The 19,839-nt window shown below is 46.7% G+C and overlaps 1 protein-coding gene across 1 annotated transcript in view; it reads right to left on the bottom strand.

Moving 5' to 3' along the window:
• Positions 1-1,374: 1,374 nt before the first annotated feature.
• LOC119376909 (hypoxia up-regulated protein 1-like) overlaps positions 1,375-19,839 on the bottom strand; it is a gene marked incomplete at its 3' end in the record, with an annotated part of 38,172 nt that continues 19,707 nt past the window's right edge. The window contains 2 exon segments of the mRNA XM_049411503.1: positions 1,375-1,517; positions 18,689-18,753. Coding sequence (XP_049267460.1) covers positions 1,375-1,517; positions 18,689-18,753 — 208 coding nt within the window.

A 19,839-nucleotide genomic window follows, 5' to 3' on the forward strand; every position in this document is an offset into this window, starting at 1 on the left:
CTCCTCTTCCATGACCACGAAAAGATGCTGTCTATGAGAGGTTGTTTGCGGCTGCCGCGTTTTCATAGCGCTTTAACATATTTATGTGGAACAGTTTGTTGTCATGTCCCAGATCCAATAAATAGTCGTGGTCACCCTTTTCCCAACGACTTTGAATGGCCCTTTTCCAGCATTAATAACTTGTTTTCCGTGGTAGGAAGTAGGATCAGAGCAAGATCTCCAATTTCGAGTGACGGTTCTTGCTCCCTGATCGTAGTATCTCTTTTGGTTTTCTTGCTTGGGAAAGGTTCTCATGGGCTACTTGCAAGGTCTTTCAAGACGATCTCGAAGATCCAAGACGTAGCCATATGTTGTTTTCATTACGGCGCTTGATGTGTTCTCCTGTCCACATCTCCTTCAATATGCTGAGAGGGCCTCGAAGTATATTCCATAGATAAGTTCGAAGGGTGAGAATCCCATGCTGGTTTGAGGTACCTCTCTGTACGCAAACAGGAGTGGTATCAGCAGCCCGGTCCCATGATTTTGGATCCTCTTGGCAGGGTTTACGCAGCATCTGTTTCAGCGTGCCATTGAGTCTTTCCACCATCCCGTTGCACATGTGGGTGGTAGGTGTGTCGCGAATGCTTGATGACGCAAGTCATTACTTCGCTCATCAACTCGGACGTAAAGCAGGAGCCCGATCACATAGAACTCACGGGGAACCAGTGCGCGAAAACATTTTCCAACAGGCCCTCTGTCACAGTCGCCGAATCAATAGCGGGCAGAGCCACTGCGTCCGGTAGCGGGTGGCAAAGTCAACCATCGTCAGTATGTATCGGTACCTCTGTTAGAAACTGGTTTCAAGGGACCGATAATGTCTACGCTACTCGCTCGAATGGAAGTATCAACCAGTGGCATTTGGCCCAGTGGTGCCGTGCCTACTTTACTTTTGGATACGTCTTTGGCATGTATCACATGAACGAACGTAGCGTTTAATTTCCTGTACTCCAGGCCAATAGAACGATCCCAGCACACGATGTCGTTCGTTGATGCCTTGATGTCTGCCATCAGACTTTCGTGAGCCATCTCAAGCAATTGACTACGCAGATTACTGGGAACGACCAGCTGCTTCACCGTTTAGGAAGAGGATAACCGGTAATGGCGGTGAGTAGCCCCTTTTCTGCGGTAAACGAATACCGTGTTGATCCTCTTCCAAACCAAAACTTGTCCGACTTTGTCTCTGCAGGTATCCAAAGTGTTATCTTCTGCTGCGCAGCTTTCAGCTCCTCTCTCTCATCTTCAAAGTGTCGACCTGAGTGTTGCTGAGTTTGGCGGGACCTTGCACTCTTGATGCCACTCAAGAAGGGGTTCCAATGTGGCTTTCTCTATACTCACACGGGTCGTGCTGTCCGAATCCAATTCCGCTGCAGCCAGTCTCTCTTCCCGTTGAATCTGGGTCATGAGCCTGACGTGATCGGGTACATTTCCCACGATGATGTCGTACAATGGGGACTCCATGCGTTTCACGGTGCATACGCCTGAAAAAGTAGGGGGAAAAAATTTCCACCGTTGCCTCTGGAACGGTAATTTTGCTTCCGTCCGCCAAGAACAACGTAGCCGCGGTTCCCGTAAGTGCTTCGTCTGGTACAAGAGAACGACGCAAACCATCGTGTCACTTCCCGTATCTCGCAATACTGATACCATCTTTCCAAATATGATGCTTGCAACACTGGCATCGGTCGCTTAGCATCTTTGGTCTCATCTTCACAGCGCTAGCATACAATCTTCGCTCTTGTCGTCGCTACTTCCTGACTTCCTTACAGTTCTGGTTCTGCGACCGATACATGACGTTTTCCGCGTGGTGGCGGTTTTCTTGGTGCACGCTTGACTGTCGTCCAGATTTGTGACAAAACCACAGAATGGTTGCCTTTTCGAGATCGGCATTCTGCAGCTATGTGGCCAGGATTGTCACACACAAAACATCGAGTGGGAACCTTTGATGTTGTGCTTGCGCCTTTTCCTGCCGAGGTACTCCGCTTTTTCCGGAAAATCTGCAAGTTTGTCTGTCGCTGCGCTTCCAGGAAATTGTCGGCGGCTTCCGCCATCTCTTCCAGTGCGGCAGTTTTTCTCTCGCAGAAATAGTGCCACTTATCATGACAGCTGTTCATAAAACTGTTCCGCTACTACGAGGTTCCGAACGGCTGAATACTCTTTTTCCGTCTTCGACATCGACCCATCTGTCAAAGAAAAACTTGTAGCCTCGCGGCGTACTGCACGCCCGTTTCACCATCTTGTGGTTTGCTGTGCCGGAATATTTCACGGTAGCCCTCTGCGGTGAACCGAAATCTTTGCAAGAGCGCAACTTGGTTTGTCGTAATCGAGTGCCTCTTCTAGAACCAGACGACCAAAGACCTTGAGCGCTTCTCCCTCAAACACAAACTAAGGGCCGTGCCCACTTGGTCTTTGGCCAATCTTGACCAGTAGCAATATTCTCAAATCTCTTGAGGTACGCGTCTAAGTCATCCGGTTCTCGCTGAACCCTGGCATAAAATTGTGAGGATTGACGTTAGACGATGCTCGAACTGTCGGCCTTCGTCAGCTACCTGACTCTCTACCGCCTTGAGCCTAAGCAAGTTGCAGACGCAGCTGTAAAGTCCTCTGAGCTTCAGCTTCAAGTTCCGCTCGAGTCCCTCTGCTCCATCTTCCCTTAATACTTCGCGTTCTGCCGCACTATCGTACTCGAGCTGAGCCTCCCGTTCTTCTACCCAAGCTTGAGCTCAGCTCCTTCTAGCCCCATGCGCAATGCCAGTTTCACGAGATCCGAACTCATCTTTGATCGGTCTTCTATACTCTTAGCGAAATGCACTAACTCCTGCGACTAATAATGCAATAAAACGGCTCGTCCTGTCGCCTTGGACGCCAATGTAACGAGCTGTATATGGCGAGACCAGAGCTCTAAACGACGTGCTCGTGTTTGTGTGAAAAGAACCACGATGACTTACCGTCACCGGGACAATAACGAGGCCGTTTATGCATGAAGAAAATTAATGTATTACAGAGGATGATGGAACTCTAATGATAGTAAAGAAATAGAACAAGCGCTAAGAGTGCTAACGAAAAGTCAACGATGAACGAAGCAATGAGTGAGTTCACCGGGCACGCGGTGGCACGAGACCGAAAAAAGAAGGGGAAGAAGATAGGCAGGACGTGGCTGGAGGTCGAAGAACCAGGGCGTGGGAGCAGTGACCCGTCGGGTTGCGGACTCGAGGTCTCAGCAGGCTCCCACCTGGGACCATACCAGCGTCCTTGCGCTTCGGGGCCTGCGTGGGTGAAACGTCGCCAGGACGTTTCCGCCAGGCAGTCCAGCATCTACGGCAGCGAGCGCCGGCCAGCGTTCGGATGGGCAGGGCAAACGCCTCGCGGGCTCCAGGTCAACGACCTCCGCAGTGAGCCCCGTTCTTGGCCACGGCTGTCATCGGACCTACCGGGCTACCCAAGCGTCGGCCGTCCTTCCCAGCGTTGAGTTTGCCGCCGGGACTTGACCACCGCTTTCCTCTCCGGTGAACTCTTTCTGGTTTTGTACTATGCCCTTGTGACTCTTACTCCAGCATTCCAAGCATTTGTTAATTTTTCTTACTTCATTTATTATTAGACATTTCTAGTCATTTGTAAATACATATTTTGGTGTGATTGCATAAACGGCCTCGTTACTGCCCGATGACGATTAAGTCATCGCGATTCTCCGTACAGAAACACGAGCGTCTTGTATAGATCTTTGTCTCACTATACAGCTCGTTACAGCCGTCCAGCAGACCCGTGGAGCGGCGGCAGGCTTGGTCTGACGGTCCCGACCTGGGAGTCGCCCGCTGCGCGCTGACGCGCGCCTTGCAAGACGCCAATAAGTTTTTCCCCAACCAACCAACTATTTGAATGTGCACGCTGAAAAAATGTCCGCTAGCCTTTATAAAATCAATAATCAAACTATACGCGGTGTCTTAATGCCGCGATGAGAACTCGCGGCGTAAAATTCCCGTTGTTCGCGAACATATTTACAGGTACTTGCGAGATATATCAAATGACGCATTTAAAGATTAGTTGCCTAGTTTATAATCAACTAGCTTAGTCTGATAGTGTTTTTTTTCCGGTGGTGACTGTATTTTATTCTATCTTATTTTGCATCTAATGCATTGAATTGGCTAACAATATATGCCCGCCTTGAAATGCAAGATAGAGTCCCGCCACGCGGATCTAGTGGTTATGGTACTCGACTGCTGACTCGCAGGTCGTGGGATCGAATCCCGGCCGCGGCAGCCGCATTTTCGATGCAGGCGAAAATGCTTCAGGCCCGTGTATACTTAGATTTAGGTGCACGTCAAAGAACTCCACTCGGCCTAAATTTCCGGAGCCCTCCACTACGGCGTCTCTCATAATCATATCGTGGTTTTGGGACGCTAAACCCCAAAAATTGTAATATTGAAATCCAAGATAGCGATGAAAAATTTGTAACCAGGGTTGTGTGCTAGAGCCGACTTTCTACACTCTTAATCATGTCCTGCTTAAAGTGGCAGTGTATAGCCGGAAACGAGACGAAGAAATCTAACCCCTATAGACTGTTTGTTTAACCGGCGCAATCTGTAGGCGGCGCCGCCCGTAGCCGTTCTGCGGCGTAGTAGTTTTCTCAGCGGCTCATCTCATAGGCGGGACTCAATATAGGCCGGAGATTTTTCGTCTCGAATCCCGGCTAGTTAGAAGGCCGGCTATGGAGATCTCCTCGTTCGGCGTGAGCCTAGCTACGGTGTGTCCCAGCTACGGCACGTCCTATATAGGCGGTGTATTAGGTGGCGAAACAAAAATTGATTTAAAGCCACCTTTTAAGCTCTAATCGGGGATTTGGAGGCTTATACACACATTGTATGACATACATAATCCATATACATATATTACACTCAGAAGTAACCACAGAAAAATTCACAACACACGCGGATTCGAACTCACGAACACTCGATCAGCAAGCGCGTACGCTAACCACTACACCACATGCCGCCGCGGTGAGCGTTGCAAAAGAACGGGGGTTTATATTTATTTATTTATTTTTTTATTTATTTATGAGTACCTTACAGCGCCCTCGTGGGGCATTGTGTAAGGGGGGCAAAACAGCATGTACAAAAAAGATATAAATATACATAGGTGAAATACTGATTATTACAGATGTAACTGACCACACAACATAGAAATTCCAAAATATACTAAACAGCAAAATGTAGCGTCTAAAGGCGTTACACAAAAGATAATATAAAGTAACTATTTAAACACCAACAGTTTAACAAGATATGATAACTGCCGAAAGAGTTTTTCGCAAATAACTGAATACAGAGGATAAAATAAAAACAGGGGAAAAAAAGAAAAAGAAAACGTACCGGTTACAGCATTGCAACGCCATACATCAAATTTCGATGCATAATATTTTTTGAGGTTGTTTAAAAACGTTGCGTGATCTCGCTGTGATGCGAGATCATCTGGTAGGTCATTCCACAATCGAATCGCTCGTGGAAGAGCCGAAAGGTTGAACGCGTCAGTTTCACTGTACATTCGTGATAAGCTATGGTTGTTATGTAATCGGCGTGAAGTTCGATGAGCTAGATTAAGGTTAACAGATGGCATCATGCTAGTGTGGATGAGTTTGTGGAATAGTGATAAAAGGGAAATGTCACGCGGATTTTTAGTGGCTCGAGTGCAAGGCCTTGTTTAATCTGTGTTATGCTAGATGGGTAGCTGTAATTACGCGTAATGAATCGACTGGCTCGGTTCTGGATAGATTCTAAACATATTAATTAGGTATTAATGATGCGGTGACCAAATGGAGGAGGCGTACTCTAGTTGCGGACGGATTAAAGCAAGATACGCGAGTTTGCGTACATCGGAAGGAGAACTGTATAAATTACGGCGTAGAAAACATAATGATTTTGATGCGTTAGCACAGATGGAAGTGATATGTGTGGACCAGGAAAGATTTGGAGTTAGGTTTATGCCTAGGTACTTATAATGCTGAGCGCGTTCCACAATGCTGTTACCAATTATGTATAGGTCACTAAAGTTATGATGTTTTCGACTAAAAGTGATTAGTTTGCACTTGGAAACGTTTAATGTCATCTGCCAGGTATTGCACCACTCACCAATACGCTCAAGGTCTTGTTGAAGGGCAAGATGATCACTACTGCTGCGGATGGGACGGTAAATAATGCTGTCATCGGCGAATATGCGCATACAAGATGATAAATTGTCCGGCAGGTCATTAATGTAGATGAGGAAAAGTATGCACGAATGTATCGCTCCACGCTTTGTCGCATTAGTGCAATGGAGGTTATTATGCATGCAGCGTTCACTCATACGTAAGGAGACATATTTTTAATGACATTCGTGAAAATATATAGGAGGCCACTGAAGTTATTGCTGGGAGCATGCATGAAGCGAACTTGCGTGCTTGGTACAAACAATAAAACTTTTACGCATATATTTGGCACTGGCGCCTCAGTGACATTTAAAGAATGTTGACGTGCATAATACCCGAGTTCTATTCATGTTAGCCGTCATGCCTATTGCCTTTCGTGGATTGAACGAGTTTTCAACGCCAAGATTCGCTTGTCGTGGAACGTGAGCTCGGAATCCATCCGCGCCAACAGCACAGCGACGTAACCGATTAACGACGGAGAATCGCGGTATTCTAAGTAACATCGCTGGACGCTTCACCGCCGACGGTTACCGGGCCGGTAGCCGATATCGTCACTAAGCCTATTCAGTTTATTTCGAAGCCGTATAGTCGACGGCACTAACACCGTGGTCAACGGTGCCTCAGAACAAAGCGCTCACGCTCGTATGCCAGGATGTTTTACAGCGAAAGCTGTTATGAGATCATTTCACCGGCCGTTTTTGGCGCCGTAGTTGTCCGCCGCCGCTGCCGCCGCCGCTGCCGCCGCCGCCGCCGCCGCCGGTGTCCGTAACCAGTATCGCTCGAAATAAGAAAAAAAAAACGAAATAAGAAAAAAATGCCAGGAAGGAACGAGGTTCGAACCTGGGCCATCTGCGTGGGAGCCCAGTATTCAACCTCTGAGCCATTCCGGTGCTTGGAAGTGCTATGCAAAAAGGTCCTATAGAGATTTCATGTCGGGAAGGAACCACATTAGCATATGCAATATAGCGTGGTGGAGAGTAAAATAGCACCAAGCGTCGCGCTACGCGTCGCACAACATTCTGTAACCAGGCGTCACACAATGCAAATTGCGCAACGAGTAGTTTGTTGAATGCTTCCAACCCATTACAAAGGCCTCTGCCATAATTCTTTATCGTCGTCAGGCACAGCATCAATAAAGTGCGCATAATGCCTTACATGCGTTTAGCAGGTACCAACGCTCTCCGTAGAATGACGAAAAATGGCACAGTGCCTGCTGCCCTACTTCTCAAAAATTACAATGACTTATAGCGTAGTGAGTTCCTCGCAAGTGCACTTGTATTGGTTGCCAAGGAAGCCCATAAGCGCATGATCCACTTCCTCGGGGTGTCAGTAAAATTACAGTGATTTAGAGCGTAGTGGGTTTCTCGCAAGTGCACTTGTATTGGTTGCCAAGGAAGCCCATTAGCGGATGTTCCATTTCCTCGGGGTCTCAGTAAAATTACAATGATTTAGAGCGTAGTGGGTTCCTCGCAAGTGCACCTGTATTGGTTTCCAATGAAGCCCATCAGGGCATGATCCATTTCCTCGGGGTCTCAGTAAAATTACAATGATTTATAGCGTAGTGGGTTCCTCGCAAGTGCAATTGTATTGGTTGCCAAGGAAGCCCATAAGCGCATGATGCATTTACTTGGGGTCTCAGTAAAGTACTTCACCCCACCCCGTCTCTCTCCCACGGCAACGTATGTTATACAGCATGACGGGAGAGGGAAATAGCAACCGGGCGTCACCCAATGCAAATTACTTAACTGGTGGGCCGTTTAAAGCTTCCAACCCATTACAAAGGGCTGAGCCATAATTCTTCATCATCATCAGTCGTCGCGTCAACAAAGTGCACATAATGCCTTAGAGACGTGCGGCTGGTGCCTCGCTTCTCCGCAGAATGACGAATAATGGCTTAGTAGATGCTTCCCAACTTCACAAAAATTGTGATTTATGGCGTAGTGGGTATCTTTCTATTGTACTTGTATTGTAGCCCAAGAGAGCTGACAACGGGCTCTAGAAACGCCGCTCTTCCAGCTTTCGCTGTGACTGTGCTGCGGTTTCAGCGCAGGCCTGGCGTTTTTTTTACTTGTTTCCGTTGTTGGCTTGACCCCCTCCCCGTAATAATTACACACTTGAGATGAACATGCGCGGATAACCGCGGTATTGTCGCCATATATATATAATAGGCGAACACGCCCGAGCACATGCGGTGCGCCGTGCGCGCACTGCAGATGAATTTCACTTGTAAAGGAACTCATCTTGGTTCTAAACGTTGAACAGTGCACGTCGCTTTCCCTCAAATTAATGACACTATTCTAGGAGACATTATTTTTGCTTCAATAGAAAGTGTGGCCCACATTTCCGTCGACCATGGAAGCGAGGAGCTGGCGCTGATTGCATGCAGCTTCGCGTTCGCTCGTCGCACAGCACCCCGGAAGAAATGCCGCTTACTTTGGACGCCACTCGCGCGACAGACGTGACTAGTGAAGCGAGCTGTCCACGCTACAGAGACACGGCGGCTCGCCGTTCGTCGTTCTCAGGGATGCAGTGCGCAGGCGGGGATTTGCTGCTAACAAAGACTGGATCTTATGTCCGGCAGTACTTATCGCAGTAATAGTTGCGATGTTCTGTTACGACTCCTTGAGTGGCCATATTTCTTAAAGCATCTCGACTCACGCTGGTATAGCGGTCCCGCCGCGCAACAAATTTCACCCCATGCTCGTCTCAAAGCCAACATTGCGCTAAGGTCACACTGGATGATGCAATATTTTTATGTAAGTTTACTGGAACATTTCCTGGAAGCACGAGTCCATGCAGCATACTAAGTAGTATTGATGCGAAAGGCACCTTCATGGGCATGCAGTGCCCTAATTGTATACACAAGTTTCACCTTTTGATAAGTTTTTCGCACTGTTCGCCGCGATTAATACGGCTGTACACGCAAAATTTGCTAGCTACATCCACACAGCTGCATTTTCATGCGCACGCGACTGGAGTAGGTTAGATGATTGTCATGGGATAGCCTTCTCGTGTTTTTTTACGTATACACTCCCTTAATGTTTTGTGTAAGGATAATCGAGAGGCGTTGCGTACAGCAGAAATCCAGAACGTAGTATAGTGGTGCATTAATGAAAAATGTCTTTGACACTGTCGAATGATAGGGTCTAGTGTTGCAGAGCTATACGCAGATGCTAAAAGACAACCTATGGTCTATCAAGGATGCCACTTTTGTTGCAAGCTGGATTTTTTTATTGCGCACATACAAAGCGGCTGCACCTCAGTGCGGCACTCATAACGAGGAATTTAAACTGCTAAATTATGGCATATTATCACAATAAAGTTAACGTAGAGTGGCCATTTGTCGAACATGAGGGTGTTTAACTATTTCTGAATTTATTAAGCCAATGGAGCGATGTCATTACGCGGTGCATCCACCGGCGTGCGCACTTGGCACTGGCACACTGGCAAAGCCTGAGCGGTTTTGTGGAATCTAGAACACCTCGTGGAAGCTCTACCGCCCGCACTTGATTTCAGCAGCACGCCGTTACTGATAGTAGAACATTAGGTTATATATGTACATTTCAGGGATATAATTCGTGCATTTGTCCAAGGAAACCTTTTGTTTTTCATCATTACCGGCCTATTTTATGTCCACTTGAGGACGAAGGTCTCTTCACTAATTCCCCATTGATCCTATCCAGCGTCCGTATTACTATTATTGTGTATTTGTGTGTGTGTGGCATACACAGGAAGCACGAAAGCAGTCAGGTTGCGGCATCCCTAATGCAGACTCCCTTGACGTCAAATGGCACGCCGTTTAGCGGTTGATTGTGGGCAAATTGAGTTTTAGAATTGCGCACGCCGACGTGCGTTGGCTGGGCACGTGTGCTATACTGTATTCGGAAAGTAACGTGCATACAAGTGCCTAGTCTTTTGACACATGCGCAGTGGCAACAAACAAGAAATTGTGCACGCGAAGCTCTGGGTACCGTATTCTAAAAGTGCCTCATTTTAACCACTCGGGATTTTTTTAAATTAACCTATTAGATCGCATAGGAGCGTTTTAGCGCTCAGTTCCCCCATGATGGTTACCTAGATTAACCATCATCTGTAACTTGGAAACTATAAGCATGCAGTGCAACTAGACATACGTATAAAAATGTGCATCCTTTCTTTTTTCTAGTAGCGGCGGTTAAAGCATGGGCGCACCGCTTTCCTCATAAATGTATCATTCAGCGAAATGATTTTGGTTGAGAATGACTTGACGGACCATACCAGCTTCATAGTTGAACAGTACCTGCTGTGTCTAGAGTGCATAAGCATGCGAGAAACAGCTACTGCTCACGTGCAAAAAATAATTATTTATTGTAACAGAATACAAACAGCGCTAAAAGCAATGGTCAACGCTAAGGGAAACGATAAACGTGCTATCGGATGTCTTTCGGACAAATATATTCCGGTGCCTATAACGAATACCTATAATCTGTTCAATGTGTCTTCAGCAGCTTCCCGCCGGCAAAACACCTGGAAAACAACTGGGTTCATTGTACTCTGCACAAGACGAAGTATTGAGCATACCCAGTTGGGTATGTGAAGACCTTATTGTAGTACATCGTCAAGCACAAAATAAGGGCTTTCTCTAGAAGTGTGCCAATCGATAGTTTCACATTCTCTTGTACTTGATCGCAGTAGAACGCCTTGTTGTCGTACTGCCTCCAAATTCTGCGGTCAGGCGATGGGCGGGCTTCTGGCATGTCATCCTGACGAAAAAAAATAAAAGCAGAGGACACATGCGACGCTATGTTCTTAGATCACCTGGTGTTTTCGCCTATCACACAAAAGCTTCTACCTGGTAAACGGTTGTTCTCTATCTGTTGTACACCTTGTCGAATTTTGTGTAGACAGCGTCAAGAAGTTACAAATATGAAAGTGTTTTCAGAAGTTGCTAATGAAGCTTTCTAATAGTGTTTTAACCATAAACTTACTACAGTTATGAGAGAAAGCTTAGCATGATTTCCTCAGAAACACGCATCGATCTCCACTAAATACATGAGGCATTGCACATCTGACCGAGTATGACTTTGACCTTGTTGAACTTTTCCATGAAACTTCCAGTTTTTCTTAGAAGTGAAGCTCTGTTTCGAATGTCGGCTGTAAGTGAAAACCACAGCACAGTCGCAATTTGATAAGAATGACGTACAAGGAAAGCAGTTTTACAATAGAATCACGATTCATACGTTAAGTAAATAAAATGGCAGGAAAACTTGGCTTGAAATTTGGTTGCACAATATTGCAAACGAATTTTCTTCAATACCAGGTGAATGCCAGGCACGGCGAATGTTTGAATGGTAGCAGCCAATGCATGATTAAAAATAATTCGCTGCGGCGGGTCAATGCTCGGCTGCGGACGGCGATATTTAGATGGGAGCGAAACGCAACTAAATAAATAAATAAATAAATAAATAAATAAATAAATAAATAAATAAATAAATGAAAACACAGAAAATAAAGATCGTGTGCTCAGTTACGGCATTGTAAACAACACCACCGCCGGTGCTGCTGCTGCTGCTACTGCTGGAGACCCGCAAGGTGTGAGCTCCTCGCCAGCTGCTCGATAAAACTGCGCCTGGGTCTTGTGTCACAAGGTTTTGTCACCTGCAAACGTATTCAAATTCTGTGTATACTATCACGAGGATGAACGACAATTATATACTTTATTACGACTACTGTATGCACTTCACTTCTCTGTAATAACATTAACAATGAGCAATCCAACAGCACAAATAATAAGCTGCCAACGAAAACAACAGTACTTTTATACAACCATGGTTATATATCGCTGTTGCATCCCATGAAATGATGGATCCAGAAATGCAAAGAACAGTTGCTAACCCAAAGATAAGAAGCCACGCGATAGCTAAAATTACACAGCTTGTCAAGCAACATGAAGTGATTATCTCGGTGACACCTGTCAAAGAGCGACGATAGCGCCTGCACTGTATGACAGTTCACAATAAATGCGACCAACACAACAACACGTGCGCGACTATAGAGACGGACGACGATTACAACAGAGAGAGAGAGAGAGAAATGTTTTAATGAAAAGCTGGAGATATTTGCATGGCTATTCGCCTGACATGCTACTCCAGGTGCTCCAGGGTGATGATAATGATATATACACTGATAACCACACATACATATCATAGACTACACTGTTTACAAAGTTTCGGTCAGGCTTGTGGCCCGCAAGAAAGTCAGCAGCGCTTTCGTTGCGCGTACCGCACAGGTGCTGTTTTGCCATGGGCCCAGAATGTGCTGCAGTTCTAAGCACGAGTCCTGTTGAAGGTGCACAGCCGCCTTCAGAGAAAGTCTTTCTGTTGCGTATCGCCTGCATTCGCAGAGAACGTGTTTTAGGTCTTCTAGGACGTTACATTGAACGCACAACGGTGAGTCCGACAGCTTGATTTTGTTCTTGAAGTAATGAGTGTAGGGGACGTTAAGTCTGATGCGGTGCAAGCATGTTTCCTCTTGTCTGTTGAGGTCTCGCGGCATATCGAAGGCACACGATGGATCAATTTTGTAAAGAGGCCCATACTGGTGGCTGGCATCTGTCCAGAGGGATCGCTGGAAGCGCCATGCATGTGCCGATACAAGTGTCGCCGCGTCTTTTCTCGACAAAGGTATTTCAACCATTTCTCTCGAGGCGTCATGTCCAGCTTTGGCAGCGTCATCAGCGTGGACGTTGCCTTGTATTCCGCAGTGGGCAGGTATCCACTGTAGAACAATGCGGTGATTCAATTCGCAGGCTTTATTGCATAGGCGTTTGATGTCCATTACGAGCTGTTCCTGCGTGCTTGGGGACTTCAGAGACTGTAGCGCCGATCTTGAGTCGGTGAAGATGACGCAAGACTCGGCTGTCTGGTCTACGATGAAATTAAAAGCAGACCGTAGTGCGGCCAGTTCGGTGGCTGTAGATGAAGTACGGTGACTGAGAGTGGCACAAATGGTGACATTGGCAGACGGAATCCATACCCCAATGGCAGATGACGTAGGCGTGACAGAGCCGTCAGTGTAAATATGACGGTGAGCCTTGTAGCTGTTTTCCATGTGCTGCAGAGTGAAATATTGTGGGACCGGCATGATGACATGCTGGCCAAGGGCGTCATTCAAGATTCTTCTATCCCTTGGGCTGCACCGATCATACTTGTGAGAAAGAAAGACGGATCCTGGAGGTTTTGCGTCGACTACCGGCGCCTCATTCCGTGACGAAAAAGGATGTGTATCCGCTTCCCCGTATCGACGACGTCATTGACTGTCTCCACTCGGCGTCCTACTTTTCATCTGTGGACCTCCGATCGGGCTATTGGCAAATACCGATGCATTCCACTGACAAAGAGAAAACAGCTTTTGTGACACCAGACGGCTTGTTTGAATTCAACGTTATGCCGTTTGGTTTGTGCAACGCGCCCGCGACGTTCGAAAGGTTCATGGACACGGTTCTGCGCGGCCTAAAATGGGAGATTTTGTTTATGCTATCTAGATGACGTCGTAATTTTCGGTCGCACTTTTGCAGAACACAACTAGCGACTTGACGTTGTTTTGACGTGCCTCGAACAGGCTGCCCTTACCCTCAACTCAAAGAAATGCCAGTTTGGCCAACGAGAGGCGATAGTACTCGGACATCTAGTGGACAAGCACGGCGTACGGCCAGACCCACAGAAGGTTGCCGCAGTGAGCAATTTTAAGCAACCGCAGTCGCAACGCGAGTTAAGATGTTGTTGAGTTGAGTTTTATGGCGCAAGAGCGACTAAGGCTATGCTGCGCCAGACACATGGTGGGGAAAGGAAAAAGACACTTATAATAAACAACGATATGGCCCTGACTATGAAATATGTGCTAGGCGGTGACAAATGGGATATAATGAACAGTGTAGCTTGGCTGTAGAGAGGCCTAAGAGAACTAGTTGCGTAATAGCGTAAAATATATATATATATATATCTATATATTATATATATATATATATATAATTATATATATAAATTGTGAACCTGATGCGCGGGGTGGTCAATGTGTATGGTTGCTTGCGCGTGACTATCTTGCTAAAACCGTGAAGGAGTTTACCTAGCACTACTGCCCTGCCAGCGCCCTTGTGCCCAAGGGCCGGAGGCAAGTGCCTTATTTCGAATTCCTGCTGCAGCAAGGGTCTCTCCGGAGAGGCCGTGCTACAGTTCGCATGAGTTTTGCTGGTCTGGTAGAGGTAGCATAGTTTGTCGTAATTAAAGTTATTTAGCAATTCCGCTTCATCTAAAAAGCGGAATACATTAGCCAGGGGTACTAACGGGTCATCTCCTAAGATTAACATTGGATGAAATGGAATTTTCAACTTATAAAAAGATTTGAAAATGTTTTTGTCTTAACGGTTCCATATGTGGGCATGCTATTAAAATGTGTACAACTGTTAGTTTTTCATTGCATTTATCGCATGCTGCTGGTTCGTTATCTGCCAGTAGATAATTATGTGTGACGTGTGTATGGCCTATTCGAAGTCGGCACAGTACTACTTCGATAAAACGCTCTTGATGAAAGCAAGTCTTCCACTCACCAAGGACAGGTTTTATTAGGCGAAGTTTGTTGTTTTGTTGCGATTTCCATTCTTGCTGCCAATGAGAGGTGATGGCCCGGCGAACTGCTTTAATTCCATCCCTAACTGGTACATTGATTTTTGAAACACGTAGCTCTTTTGCCGTTGCTGCGAGTTGGTCCGCCCTTTCATTACCTGGTATCCCAACGTGACTCGGGACCCAACAGAAGTGTATGGCATGGTCGTCGGTGAGGTGAGATAACATGTTTAAAATATCACCAATAAAGGGCTCATACTGAGATATTGAATTTAAGGCTCTGAGAGCACTTAAAGAGTCTGTGAAAATGACTGCTTTCTTGTGTTTTGAGTTTATGATATTCCGTACTGCCATCCATAAGGCATAGCACTCTGCGGTGTAGATGGAGACAAAATATGGTAGCCTTGCTACCTGCTCGCATGTTCCTCCTATCACGCTGCTTCCAACATACGCAGACGTCTTCGAACCATCAGTATAAAATTCTTTGTAAGTGTGGTAGGTTCTTGTAGCATGCGAAATTCCTGCAGTATATATTCACGTGGGGTGTGTTCTTTTTTAAGATGTGTTAGTGAGAAATCAAGGTATTTGAGAAGTCACTCCAGGGAGCTAATCTGGCTGGTCTTCTTGCGACGGAGAGAGCTTCATCAGGGACATTCAGGGCGCGAAGTTTTTCTTCAAATTTAAGTGCTAGTGGTCTAATGGCGTTTGGCTTGTTCATGTAGTGTAGTCGTTGGTCAGAGCGTGTGATAATGTTGTAACATATATGGTCTGGTGAAGAACGAACTTTGAGGGCATATGTAAACATCAGTTGCGTTCTTCTGTATTCCAAGGACGGTTCGTTGCTTTCGGAGTACAAGCTAGGAATGGGCGAGATCTGGTAGGCACCTGTTGCTAAGCGTAGCCCATTGTTGTGGACAGGATCTAGTCGCTTGAGGTACGAGCCTCTTGCTGAACCATATATAACACTACCGTAGTCTAGTTTACTACGTACCAACGAGCGATAGATGTGTAGGAGGCATTTCCGGTCGGAACCCCACCGCTTCCGAGACAACACTTTGAGGACATTGAGGGCCTTATTGGCTTTGACTTTCAGATTATTAATGTGTGAAAGAAAGTTAAGCTTCTTATCGAATACGACCCCCAAAAACTTTTGTTCCTGTTTTATTGGCAATGATGTTTCGTTTAATTTAAGGACGGGGTCTGGTTGCAAGCCTCGTTTGTGAGAGAACACCACGGCGACGGTCTTTTCCTCTGAAAAGCGGAAGCCGTTTTTGTTAGCCCATTGGATTAGCCTGTTTAGTGCGATTTGCGTTTGCCGTTCGCACGTCGCCATGTTAGGTGACCTGCATGCTACTTGGAGGTCATCAACGTAAAGTGAGTGCATAAGAGTGGAGGGTATGACCTGGTTCACAGAGTTCATTTTGACGACAAAGAGGGTTGTGCTTAAGACACAGGCCCTGAGGCACACCGTTTTCTTGAGTATATGGACGTGAAAGTGTTGAGCCTAAACGAACTTGAAACGTTCGGTCTGATAGAAAGTCGGACAAGCAGTTGAGCATCCTTCCGCGGATTCCTAGATCCGCCAGGTCTCGTAAGATACCATATTTCCAAGTTGTGTCATATGCCTTTCAAGATCGAAAAATACGGCTAGGCAGTGCTGCTTGTACAAAAAGGCTTCTCGTACAATGTCTTCAAGGCGGACGAGGTGGTCGGTAGTCGAACATCCTTTTTTGTAACCACCCTGATGGACATTTAATAGGCTATCGGTTTCGAGGACGTATGTTAGCCTAACGTTAATGATGCTCTCGTAGGATTTTGCTATGCAACTTGTGAGTGCTATGGGCCTGTAGCTGGTTGGTAGTGTAGGATCTTTTCCAGCTTTCAGAAATGGAATGATAACAGCTTTTTTCCCGTTTTTTGGCATTCTTCCAGTCTCCCAGATAGCGTTGAAGAAGTACAACAATGTCTTCACCGCCTCTTGGGACAAATGAGCGAGCATTTGGTAATGTATTCTGTCTGGACCAGGTGCCTGTTTTCTTGCCTTGAGAAAGTACACTGTTCGTTTCCTGAAGGGTTAAGGGGGGCGTTGTATGATTTGGTCCTTAAAACCTGTTGTGGGAAGTTTTTGTTTTTCGATAGACTGTTTATGTTTTAGGAAGGCTGTCGAATAGTTGGCTGAGCTCGAAGTAGTGCAAAAGTGCAGCGCCAAGAGGTCTGCCGTTTCTTCTAAAGTTGTCCTGGATGCTCGGAGTTGAGAAGGAATGGGGATGGTATATGAATTATAGTTGCCGTTAAACTTGTGCACCCTCATCCCACATTCTTTTAGATGTGGATGGAAGCTGTTTATAGATGAGACGTATTTTTTCCAGGATACTTTTTCAGCCTGCCTGCGGATAAATCTGGCCTTTGCCCTTGCCTTTTTAAATGATAGGAGGTTGTCCTTGTGAGGGTATCTACGAAAAATACCCCAGGCCTTGGTTTGCACTTTCTTAGCCTGTGTGCACTCCTTTGTCCACCAGGGTTTAAGTTTTTTCTTTAAGACGCCGGAGGATTGTGGGATAGTTTGTTCGGCTGCTTGCGAGTATGCAGGTGGTGATTGCCTCATTCATCTCATCTATGCTTAACCCGTGAAGCACCTCTAATTTCTAGGGCTGCTTTTTCTGTGAATAGCGCCCAGTCTGCCAGATGTAGTTTCCACCGAGGTGGTCTAGATGTGGTAGTAGGGAGAGTTTGCGTTAATTTATGATAGCGGGCATGTGGTCACTGCCATAAACATTATCGATTACGCTCCATTTACAGTCACAAAATAAAGACGGCGAGCACAGTGCTATATCCAAGCAACTCGTAGCTCCTGTGCTTGGGAGCAGTAGGTGACGCTACCAGTATTTAAAAGACATATGTCATTGCTGAGAATAAAATCTTCGAGGATTTGTCCTCTGATGTCGGTTGCACTGCTTCCCCAGAGCGTTCCATGCGAATTAAAATCCCCTGCTATAACGAATGGTTCAGGCAGTTGGTCCAGAATGTGCTCTAAGTCCTTAACACTAAAATGCGTATGTGGAGGAATATAAACGGAACATATGGTGACATTTTATGAGCTAAAATAGTGACAGCCACGACCTCAATGTGACTGTTGACTGTGATCTCTCGTGCTGCAATACCACTTTTGATGATGATGGCCACACCGCCAGACAACCGGCTAGCGTGAACGCGGTCGCGCCGCACTACAGTGAAACTTTTAAGAAGTTTGTGTGTTTTTCTCCTAGATTTGTCTCCTGTAACACATGGCCATTGGAGAAAATCTATTTAGCAAATCTTTTACGTCACCTATGTTATGGAGGAGTCCTCTGCAATTCCAATGCATAATAAAAGCCATCTTGGAAATAAGAGTTGACAAAAGAGGAAGTTAGGAGTGAATGAAAGATGCGGAAGATTCAGTGACATGTCTGGAGATATTGTGGTTGTAACGAAAGGAGCCATAACCTTTGAGGTTATGGAGAAGCAAATTCGTTTATTTTACAGGGCCTTTTTGAGGCCCTGTAATTAGGGTTTTCTCTTTTTTGGAGCGGTCGAGCGAGGCTCGCCGCTCCTTAGACATTGCCTGTAGCGACTGGCTTGCGGTAGTGTCCATAGCCTCCGAGGAGGCGTCGGACAGTCGCTCTAACGAGCGATCCGTGCGCCTTCTGGGCTTCGTCTCAGAGGACGAAGCTTTCGGCGCAACTGTAGCCGAGGTCGACGAGGCCCCCACCATCTGCCCTCTGCCTGGCTCATGCCAGTGCATGTCGAGGCCTCCAGCGGGGCCGTGTTGAGTGGGGCAGGGCAGCCTTGGCTGCTCCCGCCCTGGGGGCGAGTGACGGTCGCTCCGGCACGCTGCACGTACCTTGGGCGGCCGCCTGATGCCGTCGTGGTGCTGCCCCCTGTTGCACCACTTCGGCAAAAGATTTTCTTGGGAAGTAGGGAGAGACACGATGCCTAGCTTCGCGGAAACTGATGTTGTGTTTGACTTTGATAGTGATAATTTCTTTTTCTTTTTTCCATGCTGTGCATGATCGGGAATACGCCGGATGTTCCCCATCGCAGTTAGCGCAGTGGAATTCGGCTTTGCAGTCATCGTCTGTGGAGTGTCCCGTGGTACCACATCGTGCACAGGTAAGTTGCCCACGGCAACTCTGTGAAGCATGTCCGAATCTTTGGCACTTGAAGCAGCGCCGTGGATTCGGAATGTAGGGTCTGACAGGGAGTTTGAGATAGCCGGTTACTATTTCTTCTGGTAGTGTGCAAGAGCCGAAGGTGACTATTATGTGCTTGGTAGGAGTTTCTTTGTTTTCTCTTCGGATTTTGATGCGCTGTACTTGTATGACATTCTCGTCTTTCCAGCCCGCCAAGAGGTCACTGTCGGTTTCTCCAGCCCCTCCAGAGGCCACTGTGGGTGTATCCATTAGGTCGTGGTGTCCGAGACGACACCTTTCACTGTGTTCATGGTTCTGTGGGGTGACGTACTTGTGGGTTTGATGGTTTGTCCCCAAACGCTACAAGTTTTGTCAGTTTTGGAATTGCGACTTGTCTTTTTACCTCGACTAGAAGGTCCCCCACTTGCCATCTTGGTGGCCTTGTAGCCACTTCCGATGGTGTCAGTGAGGCACTTCGAAACAAGAAACGGTGAAATGTTTCGCGCTTTCTTTCTGTGCTTTCATAATGTATCACATGGTACTTTGGAAAGAGTCTTCTTTCTTCGAAAGGAACTGTACGGTTGCATCGTTGCGCCCCCTTTTATGGGGACGATCTGTTGAGAAAGTGTTAGGTGAGCCCATGAATAAGTTGTGTGTTCGGTAACAATGCCAGCCACCCACCATCGAGCCCAACGAGGGGACACGACAGAGGCTGTGGTGTAGCACGCCCTGCCCTGCCAGCTGTACATTATTACTATAACCGAATATGGTAACCCAAGGTTGGAGGACCACACAGGGTTAACCCTCGCCGCCAGGAAGAATCGGAGTAACCAGAAAAGAGAAGTAGACAGGAAAGAATAAA

This window comes from Rhipicephalus sanguineus, unplaced genomic scaffold (genome assembly GCF_013339695.2).
Source record: "Rhipicephalus sanguineus isolate Rsan-2018 unplaced genomic scaffold, BIME_Rsan_1.4 Seq2726, whole genome shotgun sequence".
NCBI classification, from domain to species: domain Eukaryota; kingdom Metazoa; phylum Arthropoda; class Arachnida; order Ixodida; family Ixodidae; genus Rhipicephalus; species Rhipicephalus sanguineus.